The sequence below is a fragment of the Pezoporus wallicus genome, unplaced genomic scaffold, assembly GCF_028554395.1.
Source record: "Pezoporus wallicus isolate ANWC-B61680 ecotype Strahan unplaced genomic scaffold, APGP_CSIRO_Pwel_v1 contig_6789, whole genome shotgun sequence".
In the NCBI taxonomy this organism is placed as follows: Eukaryota; Metazoa; Chordata; class Aves; order Psittaciformes; family Psittacidae; genus Pezoporus; species Pezoporus wallicus.
Window position 1 is genome coordinate 1,676,725 of NW_026637361.1, and position 20,061 is coordinate 1,696,785.

General features: G+C 41.1%; 1 protein-coding gene across 1 annotated transcript in view; it reads right to left on the reverse strand.

The window, feature by feature from the left end:
- ST8SIA1 (ST8 alpha-N-acetyl-neuraminide alpha-2,8-sialyltransferase 1) overlaps window positions 1-20,061 on the reverse strand; it is a 118,834-nt gene that overhangs the window by 31,454 nt on the left and 67,319 nt on the right. Inside the window, exon 4 of the mRNA XM_057405196.1 lies at window positions 19,098-19,190. Within this exon, the coding sequence (XP_057261179.1) occupies window positions 19,098-19,190 (93 nt within the window). The remainder of the gene's footprint in view (window positions 1-19,097; window positions 19,191-20,061) is intronic.

Sequence of the window (20,061 nt, forward strand, 5' to 3'; positions counted from 1 at the left end):
AGTGGACTCTAGCCTACAGACAACCTATGGAGGAACTACAGTTCTGAACTGCCTCCCATTTTACTTGTTAATGGTATCCAGACATCTCCATGCCAACATGAACACGAATTTTTATTTCTCTTCTACCTCCTAGCAGCTTGTACTCAGTGATCCAAGCCTGTTCTGCACTCAGATTAACTTCTACTGATCTAGACCAGAGGACAGTGAAAAGCAGCATGACCAAATGACATGTATCTGGACAAAGCATGAGTAGGACTCCTGTGGTATCCATTTGGCAAAACCCTACTAAAGCCCCAGCCAGGTCACCCCAGAGTAAACTGGACTTACCTGACCATTCTAGGGCTGATGGGAAGAGCATGAGCAGATGATGAGATGACCATCTCCTATAATGAATCATCCTATAATGAATCTCCGTGTCTGGCAAAATCTTGGAGCAGATTCTTCTGGAAGGCATGCTAAGGCACATGAAAATCAAGAAGGTGCTTGGTGATAGCCAGCATGGCTTCACTAAGGGGAAATCCTGCCTGACCAATTTGGTGGCCTTCTGTGATGGGGCTACAGAACTGATGGACAGGGGTAGAGCAGTTGATGTCATCTACCTGGACTTGTGTAAAGCATTCGACACTGTCCCACACGACATCCATATTGTGTACAGTTCTGGTGTCCTCAACATAAAAAGGACATGGAACTGTTGGAACAAGTCCAGAGAAGGGCCACAAGGATGATCACAGGACTGGAGCACCTCCTGTATGAAGATAGGCTGAGGAAGTTGGGGCTGTTCAGCCTGGAGAAGAGAAGGCTGCGTGGAGACCTCATAGCAGCCTTCCAGTATCTGAAGGGGGCCTATAAGGATGCTGGGGAGGGACTCTTCATTAGGAGCTGTAGCGATAGGACAAGGGGTAACGGGTTGAAACTTAAACAGGGGAAGTTTAGACTGGATATAAGGAAGAAATTCTTTACTGTGAGGGTGGTGAGGCACTGGAATGGGTTGCCCAGGGAAGTTATGACTACTCCATCCCTGATGGTGTTCAAGGCCAGGTTGGACAGAGCCTTGGGTGGCATGATTTAGTGTGAGGTGTCCCTGCCCATGGCAGGGGGATTGGAACTAGATGATCTTAAGGTCCTTTCCTAACTATTCTATGATTCTATGTAGAGAGCAATGAGCATTCCTGCCTCACGCAGTTGTGCTTTACATCCACGAAAAGGCCTGTATCTGTGCATTCAGCATGATGATTTTCTGATCAGTAGAAAAATTCAGCATTACTCTGCCTCAGCCCCTAACCTGATTCAGATGTACAAGGCTACCCCTACTGCTATTCATCCTTCTTATCTTCCACAAATAACGGGAGCCTACAACCTTGGCACTGATGCAAGATCTTCACTGTGTTTTAGTTAACAACCTCTAATGTGTATATCTGACTAAATTTGTATATCCTGTTTTAAGGCACAGCTCTTACAAAATTGAACAGTGCAGGTCCTATTTAAAGAATGTTGTATTTGGTCATGTGGGGGTTTTTTTTCAGTTTGGTTTGGTTTGCTTTTCCTTCTTTATAAGTCACTTGCTTTCTTAAAAAATAAGTCTTCACCCTACCTGTTGTCTTGCCCTGACTACTGCTTAAGCAGTTTGCTGCCAGGATACAAATCTAGCTAATTCTTTGAGTGCAGCTTCCCCCGGAGTTTAGTCTGGCATAAACATAATGGAAGACAGGACGTAGACTGGGCAAAAGTATCTGAAAAGCAACTCTTCACCTTATCAAGAGCAAGCCAAATAGTTTAATTTGCCTAATAAATCTAAGAAACACCCCCTTTTACCTTGTATAGTGTAAGTAGATCTTCCAGTTACTGAAATGACCATTATAAAAAGGAAAAATGACTTTTTATCCTGCTTATTACATTTTGTCATTCATTTTGGCAGTTTTTATTTCTAGTTGGTTTTGATCTACCTCCAGTTACGACACAGCAGAGAAGTGCCACACAACTCACTGCTTCATAGGCCAGCTAGCTCATCTCAGTCTTTAATATTGAGTTTGGGAGTGAGCAGAAGCCCTATGAGTAATTCTACATGCATTAGACTAGATTTCAATTTATAAATAAATAAATAAAAATCTCTAGAGTACATGACCTAAGGTGCCTGTGACAAGGAGAATGCCACTTTAATGAATGTTGCCATGCAAAATTGAAGAGCAAGTACAATGAAAGAGCTACTAGGTAGGAACGGATCGCATTCTCAGCTACGCACATCTAAGCAGATCTATCAAACCAGACACCTCAAGTGATACAGGCACCTGGTGTGTGAAATCAGGAATTTCTGTTTAAACACAGGGAAAAGCTTTTTTTGTCAAGCTGATCAAACACTGGAACAGGTGGCCTGGAGAGGTGATTGTGTCTCCATTCCTGGAGATAATCAATACCCAACTGGACATGGTGCTGAGCCACCAGCTCTAGGTGGCCCAGCTTGAGCAACAGGTTGGAGCAGATGACCTCCAGGGGTCCCTTGCAACATCAACCATTCTGTGAATTCTGATTAAGCTTAGCTGCAATAAAGATTTCAACTCAATCCTACCAAAATCGTGACTTTGCAGCATTGCAAAGACATGGACAAGTAACCTTCGTTATAAAAATCTGCATCCATTCAGTCTCTCAAGAAAGCAAGCAGAATTTTGCAAATTACATTCTTAAATTTGGGTATGTAAAAATCTACCCACAAGATTCAACCAAATATCTGTGTATAGTGGGGTTGGAAAAGATAACATTAGATTGTTACCTCTGTTAGCTGCATAATACAACTGTCTGGTATAAGGCTACATTACTAGCTTGTACAAGATAGCAGAAACTAAAGCTGATAGAGTTGGACTAGAATCAGGAGGGAAATTCTGATTTAAGTTACAAATGAACAACAATCTTTTAAGCCACAGGATCAACTTTTACCATAGAAACTATAGCAGACTCAGCTCTCTGTTCTACACTGTGTTTCATATCAGCATTACTCACCAATGCCAACCTGCTGGCATGGCACTGAAAAATTGAGCCAAGACTTTTTCTGTGAACAGTCTGTGTTCCCCACTGCTATCGATTTGAAACGTTGGTCTGGGCACAAACCCAGGCAGAAATGCTGTCTTATTTGTAAAGTAAACCCTGCCAACAATAGCAGAAGTAATAATTATCATACAAGAATCAGCACCCTCCCGGAAGGTAATGAAATAAATGAAATAGAAATTTAAGAACACATGTATTTTGCACATTGTTTGCTATCCATCTAGACAGAGGAAAGCAAAACAGGTAGGAAAGTCACAGTGGAACATCTAGTCTGAAAAATGCTGTTCCTTTTAAAGCACAAAGAATCCATACGCTTATAGACAAGCAAATTAGAAGGGCTGGCACAGATGAAGTTTAAAAAAATTGTAAGATTTCACGCACAAAAAGTTCATGAATGTAAGATTTCATGCACAAAATGTTCACAAAATAGCTAAAATGTCTTATTCTAAGACACTTGAGAAAACGTGTACTGTGTCAAAAACTCATGTGAAATGAGCACTTAATTTTAGGATGCAATTTGGCTCAGAGTCAGAACCTTAAAGGTCCTATTTTAGCAGCCTGCCTGCTTCAATAAGTACACAAGTTATTCAAATGCACAAACAGCATGCCAAAATCACCAATGCCAAATCTTACAATTGCATATGCACATACTCAAGGGAGAGTGTTAAAATTACTCTACTGGAGTTCTTTTATATTTGCACTTTACAGCTCTGTCTTTTATTAGCTGTCAATAATACAGTTCAACATTACAAACTGCCTACACACCCTGATCTAGCTTTCTATTCTAATTGATCAAAGTTGAAGTCATGCAAGCCTGAACTTACCTTATGATTAGTCCCCAGGCATTCAAACCCTAATTTTTACCATGATGTCACAGACTTTTCCTTGGAACTCTCAGTGTAGCTTGCTATTTGCTATTTAATTGCAACCTCAAAAAGTGAATGCTGTGTTCAGGCCAGTCAGATTGCAAGAAACCAGGATATCTATGGACTTTGGACAAAGTTGCTCTGAAGCACTCAAGATAAGGCTTCTGTTAATGTAAATATAAGGGTTTTTGCTTTAGAAATGGCATAAAATTCAAAAAGGCCACTCTTGATTCTTGCCTTCTGTCCAAAAAGTAACAGGATTTGATCATAAGAACAGCATAGTGAAAGGTAAGAAACTGAATCCAGGCTATGCATTGGCCAAGCGGCTTTGTTAGAAAAAGAAAAAAAAAGGGAGCACTCAGGCAATGCAAAGGCTGCTGCTAGTCATGCCAAACTGTATGGCTTTGTTGAACTCACCCATGTCTTTGTATCTTTACTCTTTGTCCTTCACTTCCACCACAAGTTCTTTGTGCTGCTCTGCTCCATCATTTTGTCTTTTGTTTTGACAACATCTAGCACTGTGGGGCAAGGATGATAATTAATCCAAGTAAGTGTGCTGAAAACTTTCAGTCTTCCAAGGATAACAAAATAGATAGGAGGCAAAGCTCAAATTGCCGTATAATCCCTTGGTATGTCCTGTGTGCTGATGGAAAACCAGGGGAAAGCTTAGCTCACCACCACATGGGGAAAGGACAAGAAGGCAGGTGGAACACACGAGAGTAATCCCTGCCCAGTCAGATGGCTGATGCCACATGTTCAGAGCTTTTCCCAACTTACACTGCAAACTTTGGTCCTAATCACTTTCTTGCTCTCTTCTAGCCCTATTTTTCCTACTGGTCCGAAATAAATGCAACTCCCATTCACCTTGAGCCAAAGCAAAGTAGCAGTAGATATATTCTCTTTGTAAGGTATTTCTAGCTTAGTGAGAAAACAAAACCATAAATTGATAAATCAGACTTCCATGTTTACAAATAACCATGACTCATGAAATATTTTCTATAAGCAAAACCTGAGCTGATTGAAAGGACAATTGGCTTGAGTCAGAGCAACACCTGCAAGGCAATATTCTGATAGCAATGAGGAAACTATTATCTGAGAGACTGTAATATGCTGACAGAAAGAGGAGGATGTAGGCTACCGCAAGACAAATACATGATACAGTGAAGATACAGAGTCTTAACAAAGGGCTCAGAACAGATATAAGAATGGAGAGCAAGCAGGTTAAGGGGTTTTTAGGTAAACCAGAAATTAAAGGGATCTGGAGATATTTTTTTTCAGGAGTTTACAAGTAAGCAGGTAGAGCAGTATTAGAACCACTAAGGAATGATCATGCTTTTTGGAAGATACCGGACCTACTCCTAGACCAACAAAGGAAGAAAAGCTCTTTCTAGGCATGCTAAACACCTACTATATTCCCTTGTCCATACTGTTCCTCCTGGAAGGTTTCTAAAGAATTTTCCAGGAATAGTCCATGACTTGGTCATATACTGAATCCTTCAGTTTTGAGTTTGTGTTTCTTCACAAATTTAACTAACTCGTAAGACAACTTGTCATAAGACAAATACAAAGACTGGACCACTCTGGTAAAAAGAACTTCATCTACCTCTTTAACCCTGGTACACTATTTTGTAATGCTGGCTTCCATACATATTTTACCCATTTTGCATACACACAGGTACCTAATTGTTCATTCTGTCAGCCTGCATACAAGTGAAACACAGACATCTCCTACAATATAACCAGAACATTTCTTCCAAAGGCCTTCTAATGAAGTGTAATGAGTCTGTGGGTAGATCTTGATGCATTCTTCTCCTTCTCCCCCTGTCTCCAAGATTAAAAACACATTCCAGAGTGGGCAAAATTAAGCTATTTATAATTTTCAAGACTTTTTATGGAACATAGATTAATCAGTATCAGAAGAAGCAGTTTGAGACACACTTGAAAAATTTCCTTTCATACCTTGCACACCTTGGCTTTGAAAATAGACTTTAATCCCTGATTATACTTTTTCCCTCAATGATGATGCCGTTTAACTGCTTTGCTGCCTCCTGTGAAAGGCTTTCTGAATGTCTAAATACTTCCTTCAGTGTTTAATAATTTGTGCTCTTCTTCTGTGTACTAAACAAAGTCAGAATAACTAGTTCCTTCTGTCCTTCACCTTTTCCCACTCTTCTGTTTCTACCATTCATTAAGAACCTGAAAAAGCAGTCCTGAAGATCCTTCCTTAGTGGCTCTGGTAGTGCTCTAGCGATTTACTCATAAACACCTGAAAAAAAAAAAAATAAAATTCTCCAGATCCCTTTAATTTCTGATTTACCCAAAAATCCCTTAACCTGTTTGTTCTCCATTCTTACATCTGTTCTGAACACCCTGTTAAGACTCACTGTATTGATTCCTTCACTACCACGTATTAAGCCTTGCTCTAGTCTACATCCTCGTTATTTCAGCATATTACAGTCTCTCAAATTATGTTTTCTTCATTGCTATCAGAGTATTGCCTTGCAGGGGTTGTTCTGACTCAAGCCAATTGTCCTTTCAATCAGCTCAGGTTTTGTTATAAAAAACATTTCATGAGTCACAACCTCAAGCTCCTAGATTTTTAAACTGCACACCCAGCTTCAGGGGGAGCATAATAGTTTGAAAAACAACATATATCAATAAACCTTTATATTTCCCAGGGATGTAAAAATATTCATCAGCTTCTGCCTTGCCTCTACTAGCAGCCTCTTAGTACTGATGCTTTCCAACAAATCAACTTGCCTACATGCACTTCTCAAAGGACAGGCTATACTTCCAGCATTGATGGGAAGAGAAGGCTCCCTGGACTCCAGAGCAGACTGGGAAAAAAAAGATTGTCTCACCCTCTGGGATTTTTTGGCGTGGAAAGCAAGTCCAGCCAAAGGCTACCTGAATGCAAGAGCCAGCCCTCCCTGAAGAGAAAAAAATCCGAGTCAGGTTTTTGGCGACTGTAAAGTACTGCAATGGGAGCTACAGTTATTTACACCAGGAAAGAATCTGTTTCCCTAAAGGACTCCACATTGGCATTTCTTTCTCCATTCATCCTTTTGTTCAGTGTCTATTCTAAATCATACCAATTTAGTCTTATCATTGAAATTCACATTGAAATAGTGTAGTGAGATTTTTATTGAGAAAAACATTGCTTTTGATAATAAGCAAACAAATCTTTCCAGACATTATATGAATGGAAATATTGTTTGTGAAAACCAAAATGTCATAAAAGCAGAAAAACATTTCAAATACTTTTGCATTCACTATAATATATTCTGTCTGAAAATTGTTGGCCAGATTTTGTCCTCCCCAGATGAGAGTGCAAAAATAAAACCAGGAGGAGGCTTCTAAGGCATAAGCTTTTGATGACCAGCCTAGCAACTGTTTCCCCAGCCTACCTTGCTGCCCAGACTGAAGACTGACAACTGACCTACCATACAGCCCATTAGCTGCTCTGCCTGAGGTCAGCAGCGCTGGGATGTCACAAGTCTGCACAAATCAGCAAAGATTAGCAGAATAAAAACTACCATTCTGCTCAGTTAGATTATCTCATTCCCAGCAATCACCTCCACTGTTTAATGAGAAAATAGGTACTAATTAACCTCTCTGCCTCTTTGTCATCCATGCTTAATCTAAAGCTTCTGTTCTGTGGCCAAACTCATAAGGATAATTCTTATGCTCCTGTGACTGTCTCCTGAATTTGGAGGCTTTCTTTGAAATTTATGGGATCACATGGTTGCAGATGCTGCTAAGGGTAAAAGTTATTTTTGTAGAGAAGGAACAAACCAAAAAGTGGAATGTCAGAATCTGGCAGACTGCAGAGAAGTTGTAGTTTTCTGTGTTCTCATTATCTGCAGTCTTTCAGATTGCAGGGTGCCTTGTACCTTCATTTAAAAAAAAAAAAAAGAAAAAAAAATATCTATTTGCTTTCCAATCAATATCTGAAAAAAATCCAAGCAATGGGATAATCACAGAAAAATCTAGGTTTCTTTGCAGTCAAAGACTGCAAAGTCAAAGACTGCAAAGAAAGATTAGTTACTTAAATATGGATTAGGTGCTAAAAGTCTTTGGAGATGATACTCTGAAAAAAAACTGGGTCTCTCATAAGACACTAAACTGCTTGATCCAGCAAAATACATACGAGTTATTTCACTCACTTTGAAGATTTTACTCACATACTTAAACATGAGGTACTTGGGTATGCTATTCCACATACGGGCAGTAGGATTTAGAAGCCCTTGTATCAAGTCCTAGTACAGCAATGCAAGGATAAAAAAATCCCCAGCACCTTAATTAAAAGTGTTATTTGCTCAAGGACATATATAGCTTTTCCATTTCACAAGCCTAAGAATGGAAAATCAGACATCTGGTTGTCTTTCTGTTTCGTACTGCTGGAAGACTCTTCAAGACAGTGGTCTGAAGAATACACCAGCAGGGCAGGGGGAAAAGAGAAACTAAAGCAAAAAGCAAGTCTTCCTGCAATGGCTTGCCAAGAAAATGAAAATGTGTGAGACAATGTGTTAATGAATATCAGCACATATGGGCAAGCACTGGTGATTTTGGTAAGGCAACGATTTGCAATTAAAATGCCATTCAAAATAGAGGTAACTATGATTATCATCTAAATCCCACTTTAAGGCAGGAGACATACAAATGTGTATGTAAGATAATGCATCCTAGTCCTCTCCAATTCTACAATAAATATACATTACAACTGAAAATAGAGAACATTTTAGTCAGAAATCCAAATGGAGTATTTTAATCTTGGTATATTTTATCTTTGCTTTATGATAATTACTAATGAAATATTTGATTTTATTTAAGTGAAAGCATCAAATTGTGACTTCATGATATTTAACTTATAATTTTCCATTTTGTTCCCTTATTAATTAGCCCTTTAAATTACTGTAACATGGCGACTTTTATAGAAGTTAACCTGGGAAGCTGGGAATTAGTGATAAAGAAAAAAAAACAACAAAAAAAGGAGGAAAAGGACAACCAAAAGCAAGGGGCTTCCCCCTAAATCTGTTGGCCCCACGCAGAACCGCTTTGCTGTCCTGCAGGGGGCTAATGAGGAAACCCATTCGAGCCAGAAACAGCCGGCTGATGCACTGCTAAAGATCTCTACTGGTGCTACCAGGAAAAAGCGGCGGGTCGTAGTAGTAGGGGACTCTACATTGAAAGGGACAGAAGCACTCGTCTGCCGCCCAGACCCAGTCTCAAGGGAGGTGTGTTGCCTACCAGGGGCACGGATCAGGGATGTGGCAGAGAGGCTGCCTGCTCTAGTAAGTCCCATGGACTATTACCCACTTGTGGTGATACATGTGGGTGCTAGGGATATAGATAGTAGTAGCCTGGGGAACATAAAGAAGGACTACAGAGCCCTGGGGGAGGTGGTTAGGGGCTCTGGAGCTCAGATAGTCTTTTCATCAATTCTCCAGGATACAGGAGAGGACGTAAAAAAAGCTAGGAGGATTAACCAAGTTAATAAATGGTTAAAAGGGTGGTGTCATAGTCAGGGGGTTGGGTTTCTTGAACACTGGACCCAAGTTTGTAGGCCACGTCTAGTGGGGGCTGGTGGAGCTAGTCTGATAAGGGAAAGAGCAGTTTTGGTAGGGGGCTTGCCAGACTGGTCAAGGAGGCTTTAAACTAGATGTGTTGGGGGAGGGGGGCATCATTCCATCCCAACACACCCAGTCAGTTGCCAGCACCTATAATAAATGCTTGGAGCAATGTAGAGATATTCCAGCCCCTCCAGCCAATGAGCCAGCTTCATTTGGAGCTTGGCTCAGATGCCTGTTATACAAATGCCCGTAGCATGGGGAACAAACAAGAGGAATTAGAGATGTGTGCACATCTATGGGGGTATGATATAATAGGCATTACCAAAACATGGTGGGATGGCTCCTGTGACTGGAGTGTTGGAATGGAAGGTTACAGGCTCTTTAGAAAAGACAGGCCTGGCAGGTGGGGAGGGGGAGTTGCCCTTTATGTTAGGGATAGGCTGGAGAGTATGGAACTCTGTCTGGGGACAGGTGAGCAGTCCACAGAGAGTTTGTGGGTCAGGGTTAAAGGGAATATAGCTATGGGAGACATTACTGTGGGGATCTGTTACAGACCACCTGATCAAGAGGAACCTGTGGATGAAGCACTCTATAGACAGATAGGAAAAGCCTCATGCTCACAGGCCCTTGTTCTCATGGGTGACTTCAACCACCCTGACATCTGTTGGAAGGATGGTACGGCCCAGCACAAGCAATCCAGGAGGTTCCTTGACTGTGTAGAAGACAACTTCCTTCTGCAAGTAATAGAGGAGCCGACAAGGAGAGGTGCCATGCTTGACCTCGTGCTCACCAACAGGGAAGGGCTCATTGGAAATGTGACGCTCCAGGGCAGCCTTGGATGCTGCGATCACGAGATGCTCGAATTTGAGATCCTCAGGACAGTGAGAAGAGCATGCAGCAAGCTCAGTGCCCTGGACTTCAAAAGAGCAGACTTTGGCCTCTTCAGGAACCTGCTTAGTAAGGTTCCATGGGATACAGCTCTAGAGGGCAGGGGGGCCCAAGACTCTTGGTTGATATTCAAGGATCACCTGCTGCAAGCTCAGGAGTGTTGCATCCCAACCAGAAGGAAGTGCAGCAGGAGGGCCAGGAGACCTGCTTGGATGGATAAGGAGATCCTGAGGAAAATTCAAGTGAGAAAAGAGGCTTATAATAAGTGGAAGCAAGGACAGGCGGCCTGGGAAGAGTACAGGGATGTTGTCCAGGAAGCTAGGGACCAGGTTAGGAAAGCTAAGGCCCAGTTCGAATTAAACTTGGCTAGGGATATTAAGGATAACAGGAAGGGATTCTACAAGTACATAGCAAATAAAAAACAGAAAAGGGAGAATGTAGGCCCCCTCAGGAAGCTCTCGGGAGAACTGGCTACACAGGATTTGGGGAAGGCTGAAGTTCTGAATGACTTCTTTGCCTTGGTTTTCACTGGCTCTGACCATACCACCCAAGTCTTGGAAGGCAGATGCAGGGACTGTGAGAATGAAGACCTTGGGCCCACTGCAGGAGAGGATCTGGTTCGAGACCATCTTAAAAATCCGAACATGCACAAGTCCATGGGTCCTGATGAAATCCATCCGCGGGTCCTGAAGGAGCTGGAGAATGAAGTTGCTAAGCCCCTGGCCATCATATTTGAGAAATCATGGCAGTCAGGTAAAGTTCCCGATGACTGGAAAAAGGGAAATCTAACCCCCATTTTCAAGAAGGGGAAAATGGATGACCTGGGGAATTACAGACCAGTCAGTCTCACCTCTGCGCCTGGCAAAATCTTGGAGCAGATTCTTCTGGAAGGCATGCTAAGGCACATGAAAAATCAAGAAGGTGCTTGGTGACAGCCAGCATGGCTTCACTAAGGGGAAATCCTGCCTGACCAATTTGGTGGCCTTCATGACGGGGCTACGGAACTGATGGACAGGGGTAGAGCAGTTGATGTCATCTACCTGGACTTGTGTAAAGCGTTCGACACTGTCCCACACGACATCCTTGTCTCTAAATTGCAGAGACACCAATTTGATGGATGGACCACTCGGTGGATAAAGAACTGGCTGGATGGCCGCACACAAAGAGTTGTGGTCAATGGCTCAATGTCCGGCTGGAGACCAGTAACAAGTGGTGTCCCCCTGGGATCAGTGTTGGGACCGGTCTTGTTCAACATCTTTGTCGCTGACATGGACAGTGGGATTGAGTGCGCCCTCAGCAAGTTTGCTGATGACACCAAGCTGTGTGGTTCGGTTGATACACTGGAGGGAAGGAATGCCATCCAGAGGGACCTTGACACGTTTGTGAGGTGGGCTGATGCCAGCCTCATGAAGTTTAACCATGACAACTCCAAGGTCCTACACCTTGGTCAGAGCAATCCCAGGCACAGCTACAGGTTGGGCAGAGAAGAGATTCAGAGCAGCTTGTGGAGAAGGACTTGGGGGTGTTGGTTGATGAGAAAATGAACATGGGCTGGCAGTGTGCGCTTGCAGCCCAGAAAGCCAACCGTATCCTGGGCTGCATCAAAAGGAGTGTGACCAGGAGGTCAAAGGAGGTGATCCTGCCCCTTTACCCTGCTCTCGTGAGACCTCGCCTGGAGTATTGTGTGCAGTTCTGGTGTCCTCAACATAAAAAGGACATGGAACTGTTGGAACAAGTCCAGAGAAGGGCCATGAGGATGATCAGGGGACTGGAGCACCTCCCATATGAAGACAGGCTGAGGAAGTTGGGGCTGTTCAGCCTGGAGAAGAGAAGGCTGCGTGGAGACCTCATAGCAGCCTTCCAGTATCTGAAGGGGGCCTATAGGGATGCTGGGGAGGGACTCTTCATTAGAGACTGTAGTGATAGGACAAGGGGTAACGGGTTAAAACTTAAACAGGGGAAGTTTAAGTTGGATATAAGGAGGAAATTCTTTCCTGTTAGGGTGATGAGGCACTGGAATGGGTTGCCCACGGAGGTTGTGAATGCTCCATCCCTGGCAGTGTTCAAGACCAGGTTGGACGAGGCCTTGGGTGATATGGCTTAGTGTGAGGTGTCCCTGCCCATGACAGGGGGATTGGAACTCGATGATCTTAAGGTCCTTTCCAACCCTAACTATTCGATGATTCTGTGATTCTAAGTTCTCTGTAAAGTTCTTCCTAATATCTAGCAATTGCGTTTATTGATAAGGTATTGTCCTCACCCCCACCACCTTAGATAACTGTACACCCGGGAAACTGTTGCAGCTCTCCTCAGTCTTTCCTTCTCCCTTCTTCTCTCCTACCAGATTAAATAACTTTTTCTCTCATTCTCATTTTCCTAACCCAAAATTTCAGCCCATTGCTTCTCATCTCATCAACAGCTACTGACATGTCTCTTTGAAATCACTAGTACATTTTGAGACACCTCTAGATTCAACAGTCCATTCCTTGGGGCTTAGGCTTCATAGATCCTTCCTGCTCTTCACTGCACTTTGACACCCCAGGGCTGGGATGTGAGGACTTTTCTGAACACATGGGGCTAAAACAGAGTACACAAGCTGAGGCTGTAGCTGAGCTTAAATATATCCCTTCATTTATTACACTTATTTAGATAACCCAACACAGCATTTCCTACTATCTAAATAGTAGGGCATTGCTATCCATGATGAGTCACTGACCTAACACGACATCATCTTTTCAGCAGAAATGCCACCTAACCAGCAGCTCCCAGAGTTTTTCACATATTCTTCCCCATGTGGAGGACTCTACATTTGATTACTGGGTAGCATTCTATTTAGTTTAAATTTTGATTATACCTGTGAATGTATGACTTTGCAGCCAAACTCTGCAGGTTTTCAAAGAAAAAATCATCTAAATCTCATCTGTAAAAAGCAGAGGAAAATACAAAATAGATTAGCATTTCTGCGAAGTCTTCTATATACTTTTCTTACTCTAAAATAGATTATAAACCTGTCCACACTGGAAATAAAGGAGAGAAGAAGTGGATAAGAGAATAAAAGCCATCAAACTAAATGGGGTCAAATCATGGCTATAAAAGCATCAAACTGTCCTAATCAATCACAACAGACTGTTATAATTCCACAATTCTGTTCATCAGCTAATAAATCACAAGAGCTGCCAAGAAAGTCTGGATCTTTTTTTTCCTGGCTTTGCCTTTGCCCTGGTGGTAACACTGACAAGTGTTCCCCATCACTGCACTTCCATTTATATTCAAGGGAGGACAAAAACAGGTGTTCCTCACAGAAAGAAACCAAGGCTTCAGTTGCTAGTAAATTTAAAACTTCTTTTAAAAGAACTTTGTATTAGACAAGACAAAATAATGATTACCAACAAATGGGGCTTCATGCAACCTCCGTATACATTGCCCCTAAGGAAGTGCTTCCCAGTAGTTTTACCCATCTGCTGTTGGCATGAATGCTCACAGACTTTTGCAGAGAAACAGAAAAGGACAGTTTTGCAATGTGAATGGAAACAATGCTTCTTATCACTTTGGAGTACTTCTCAATGAAATAATCTGAGAGATATTCAGATAGCAAGAATGAAATAAGAACCTCCGTGAAATATTTAAAATCTGATGATTAAATGACTTAACAATAAAAGATATTCTCATCATCTGACTCTTAAAGAAAGGACAAGATGAGCAAGCAGTATTTTCCTTCAATAACTTACTCTATGGGTGACTTGGTTTTGTTTTTTGGGTTTTGGGAGTTTTTTTCTTTCTTTCTTTTTCTATCTTTTGTACCAAATTAAAATGGAACTACCTAGGAATGGACTTTTTACTTGGAGATATAATCATAAGGAAATCTCATGTACCACTCATTTTCATGAGTGTGAACAACCAGCTTAATATTGTATATTTGTTTAATCAAATATTAAGGAAGATTTTATCAAATTAAATAATTGCCTCAGTTCCATCTTTTTATTCTTAACAGCTTAAATCAACTGGATTCAAAGATTTCTTCAGGACCTGTCTCCAAGATGCAAGAAGAACTGGAAAGCAAATTTAATCCCACTCAAATTTCATGGGAACCTAATAAACAGCAGCAATATTTAACTGACATTTCAAAGCTCAGAAGCAGAATCATTGCATTTGTTAGACTTTAGACTCATTCCTTCATATTGCTTTAGTGCAGGAAATGTGATGCAGCAAAAACTAGCCAAATATTGCAGAAATCAAAAAAGCAAACTAATATACCAAAAAAAAAAAAGGTTCACATTCAGTGATGGAAGTTCATGCTGAGCTGCAAAGTGTAATGACTGATTCTAAATCTGGTTAATTTTCAGTTATGCTATTTCCATTGGCAATGTTATACAACTTTGAGAGACTCTACTATAAAAAATTAAATAAAAATATCCACATCTCCACATCCACCTCAGCTAATCCTTTACTTATTTCTATATTCAAAGCAACAGGGCATGCTCTAGTAGAAACGCCATGGTAGCAAAAATATGGATCAACTACACCTCCACCCTGTCCATAACAGCACAGGTATTTCACAGATATGTTCATAATTAGTCTAATTAAAGTAACTTCCAAAGCCCTAAACACATACACGGATGACCTGGCCTTCATTCAAGTGAATTTACGCTCTCCTCAAAGTACAACATGCCTTCCTTCCAGCACCATCAGTGCTGAGAAAATACAGCACCCTGAAAGGAGAAGTGGGAAAAATTTCACACAACTCAAGCAATTATCAGATTACATCTCAAAGACAGTGTTGGGAAGTGCGTGTTACAGACCTTAGGGGCTTCTATCAGTAATACTGATGCTGAATTATGGGGAATAAGGAAAGCTACCATAGGCATCATGCCATTTTCTAATAACATTACTTCTACACCTTTCAGAAACACCTACACAGCTAATGAATAGAATACCAACAGACATCAGTCAATTGGAAACTTGCTGAATGCTGGAAAACCAACTATTTGGACTATTATATCTGCATTAATGGCGATATATATGTGCATGGATTAGACTGAGTAAGCACAAATGGCAACTGGAAAGAAAGATTGCTGCAAATGGCATTTATTTACAGATTTAATTAAAAGTTTAGAGAAAAGAGTATTATCATATGACATTTGCAAAAGCTCCTGAAGATGGTAAGAAATTGCTAGAATTTGCTTCTCTGAAACAGCCGAGAGCCAGTGACTTCAGAAACACATAATATCTGCATCCCAAATAGTAACTCTTTAAATTTCTTAGTCAAAAATCTTATGCCGTTGGTCAAAAATAATCACTACCTAATTATTTGTATATTCATGTGTAATCCACTGACTAGTCCCACTCCATAGTTATAGACGTGTTCAGAATGTAGAAACAATCACTGCAAATGGCATAACCTTGCTGATTTTTCCCAGAGCCTAAGAATGGCTGTAGGCACATCACAAAGAAAATAAAACCCAGAACAAACAGAGAATAACCTTCTGCCTACAAAGTGGTTCCATACAGATAAGGCCAAGCTGACTAGGGTGGTAGGGGGATGAACCAGAAACATCAAAGATAGGAAGCTTTTTGCAGTCCCTCAACAGTGTTGAGGGGTAGAGTGTGGGAGAGGTCACAGCAGCCCCAGGAATAGCTTTATGCAGCATTTCAATCCCAACTGCAATCTCAAACCAGGGATTGACAGAGAAGTAAGTTTTGAATGCAAAGTGAAAAAAATGAGTTTTACACCAGCTCAGAGGACTGAGTGAGTTCCAACAGCAACTGATGGGAGATGTCCATGAAATATTTTAGACAAAAACAAAAAAGAAAACGAAAAACAGCTGGGGCAGTCATCATGCATCCTCCTGGTCAGCCACGGAAATTTCTATCATAACACATTAATTTTCATTACTCCTGTATTATATGAAGCAAAGTACCGTAGGAAATTCCTCATCATTTTTCGAACCCAAATGACATCTGAGCACAGTATTTTACAAGTGAAAGTTGTACTACCTGCAGTGTCACATTTCCTGCTTAAAACAAAGTAAGAACTTGATCTCTATGTTCTGCAAAAAGCAGTGTTTAGAAGTTATCTCTAAAGTCAATGTACTCCGAGATGAAAATCTTGAGTCTCCCATCCTACGGCTGTAAACCTAGAGGGAAACGGTGGTAGCTCAGATATCACTCTGCAGTAATTACCACCAACAATTTTGTTTTCTAAAGGCAATAATTCTGGGTTTAAAACAACACAGAAAACTGTCTTCACATCCCTGGTATGAAAACTTTGCCCTATCCAACATGCCTCATCATCAATTATCTGGTAAGGATAAATCTTTTAGAAGCCATGAATGATGTTGCAGAACCAATTCACTAAATCTGCCTTAACACACTTGAGAGATAATTGAGATGTCAAGCCCCATCAATATCAATCTACTCAAAGTAAGGACAAGGGGAGAGGGGAAGAATGATAATGAATAATAACATTATGTGAAGCTAGTTAACTTATAGCATAGAAAGAGATAAATATCAGTCACTAATCTAAATGTCCTTGAATTACATGGAAGTCTGGTCTTAAGAGCAAGCTTAATTCCTTAAAAAGCTTCTTTCCATAGAAATTGATTATTTGTTTACAGAGTAGCAGTCTTTTTTTCTATTTTAATTTCCAAGATTTAACCTTTTTTTTCCAACTCTAACTTAACACACAGGAGGTAAAATAATGAGTTTGGACAGCATACAGGAAACCTCAGTAAAATATTATCTTAAAAAAAAACAACCCTAAAATTCTTCCTGACAAGGCAGAGGAAGCAAAGTGTCAGATCTCTCAAGAGCTCCAAGCCTCAGAAGAGGCTTCTGCCAATTTTCAGCAGTATGAATTTTTGTCTGTGCCTTTCTCAGTCACTGGCTGTAGATCTCCTCCTAATCAATACATAGCCATATACATCCCACATTACTTTCTCAAAGGTCTTGCATCCCATTTATCGTCCACTCACTTTGAAAGCTGACATTGCCCACAATCCCGTTTCCTTCATCTATCCCTTCCTCCCTATCTATTTTCCCATTTCCCCGCACCCCTCGCAACTCCTCCTTGTGATATCCCCTTCTCACAAAATAGCATCTCGGTCTCTCCATCTGCTTCTTCAACCATCTGCTCACTCCTTCCCTTCCTTCTTTCTGGATAACTCCACAGTCTCTCTAGCGTAACTTCTCAGTCTCCCTGCAATATCCCTAAAAAACTCTTTTCCTCTTCTATTCAAAAATAGTAAGTACAGTGAGCGTTCCATGCTAGGCCTTGTTGAGGGGTGTGTGCAAAATAGATATCCATGAATTTAACAACCCTTTGCCTTGACAGCTGCGAAGTACTTTGGAAGCTTCATGTTTCACACTGCTCCATTTTATTCAAAATGCCATGGCCAAACTGATCTGCTTTCCTTGATGGGGTGTTCTGGCCAACAAATAACACTTTTTAAATCAGCCTCGTTAGCCATCTACATCCTACAGTATTTTCAGATTCCCCATCTTCAGGCCCTGAGCAGCTCTTTCTTGCCTGGCACCTGGTGTCATCCTCTGCCAATTCTGCTTGGTTTGCTTTGATCTCATCCCACAAGCACTTCTCTCCCTTCTCCTGTTCAGACACTCTCTGCCTGGAATCAGCTCTTAAAGCTGATTACTACTCCATTTCGCTCTTGCTCACCCTCTCTTTTCTACTCTGCCCAAGACTGTCATCTTTATCACACACAGAACTAGAGAACCCTTCAATTCATGATAGAGAGGAAATATATTACATTTAAATACCATCAAACATCCATTTCCAAGTCTGTGCCTTTCTTCTTTTTAAAACACCTGGCTTTCTATTATTCATTTTATTTCCCTGCTTTGCTTCTTTTCACAATCCTTCACCTCCCAGTACCTGCATTATACATTTATTTATGCCTTTATGAATTTTCTGTTCATCCCCTCAGTTTATGCCTTTTTTCCCTCTGTGCTTTTCAGTGAACATGGCAGGTTACTACCAGATCTTGTTCTGACTGAGAACAGCCTACGTCATTCTGGGTGATACACAAATAACATAGCAATTAAAATTCAAGAAGGCAAAATCAGAGAGATGACATTGACTCCCCTTCCCCTCCCCTTCCATTTTCTTATCAGCTACTGACATTTGGAAAATTCCAACCAACTCGCATAACAAAATTTTGTCCCAGTTTCTCAGGAAAGTAAGGCTTGTAAGATAACAACCTGTTGATCAGTTCCACCCTAGACACTTCTGTACCCATAAGTCAGTATCAAACAATACAAAGACAGCAAGGACCCTGAAGTTATCAGTGGTGAAGCAAAGAGAAACCCAAATTAATATCTTCGTTTGCTGTGGGATGCAGTAGCCAACTGACCTGACCTGCAGAGTAGTTTGGGCCACTCATCAGTACATGCTTAGCTTGGAAGCAGCCAAGCACCTCTGGCACATGACCAGTGCACAGTAAAGGGAGGGAGCTGGAAGTACTGAGGGGAGTCTGGTAATCAAAATAACTCTGTAAAAGCCAGCTTCCCTAAGTTTCCCTGCTTGCAGTGAAAGGATCAGGGGTTAGTCTTGTATTATTTCACCTAATGCCAAAGTACTGCCTATGCCATAGTTTATAGATCCTTTTCCAGGTCCAGAAGATCATTAAGAACACAACTCTGATGCACTAATACCCATAACACAGATGAAGCATTTTTCTTTTTGTTTCCCTGATCGGAGAAGGAAAAACATGCTCTCTACCTTTTCTGAATTATACTGGGATTTGCAGTCACCAGCTGTGTTTTCGATCCAACGTCCTTGCTGTATTCACTGGATAGAGGAGGAAGGTTACACCTGTGCACAGAAAGACAGTCAAGATTTTAAATGGCATTCAGGATTGACGTGCTTCAGCCTCAGTCTTTTTTAATCTGCAAGTTTGCAGGTGTGGGGTTGTTGTTTTTTATTAAAGAAAGCAGGCTGTCAGAAAACATGAAAGTGCTGTATAAATATGAGACTACACTACAGGTGCTCCCTACTGTTTCACAACTATAAGCACAATAGGTCAATTTTGTACTAGATTGTTAGGAAATGCAGAAATAATACCTTTTGCAGAGACAACATTATGTAACTACCAAGCAAAGACACAAACTTGGCATTTCTGATAGGCTGAAAGGCTGTAGAAGAAGCCATTTTTATCTACAGAAAAGACTTTTTTAACCAAAAAATTATTTTAAAGTTCTGTTTTTCACTCTATTCTGTGTTATTTACCAGTATCAGGCTCCAGACTATTACCACTCTGTGTTATTTTAAGATTACACATCTTGCAAACAACAGGCAACTGGCATTTTTAATATTAGACTGTGGGGTAATACACAGCATACAGAAATTACCAAGAAAACACAGAGAAAACAATTAAGTGGCTATTTAAATATGTGCATCTCACAGTCTTACTCTGGCAGGTAGGGTGATAATGTAATAAAGAAAAAGTGACTGAGCAAATTTACTTTGGAAAGCACAGCCAAGACTCAAAAAAATAGAAGTAGAGAGAAACCTTGAGACAATGAATTCCTAAATACACTGTAGTAAAGGCCTAGGAAAAGGAGGAAAGTGCAGCAGATAAAGATGAAAATGCATTCAAACAGTACCCAAGTCTGTGCACTGCTCCGTAAATTACGGTCAGGAGAAATCTACTCAGCAAGCGAGGCTGCAAAGTGTTGGCTGCACT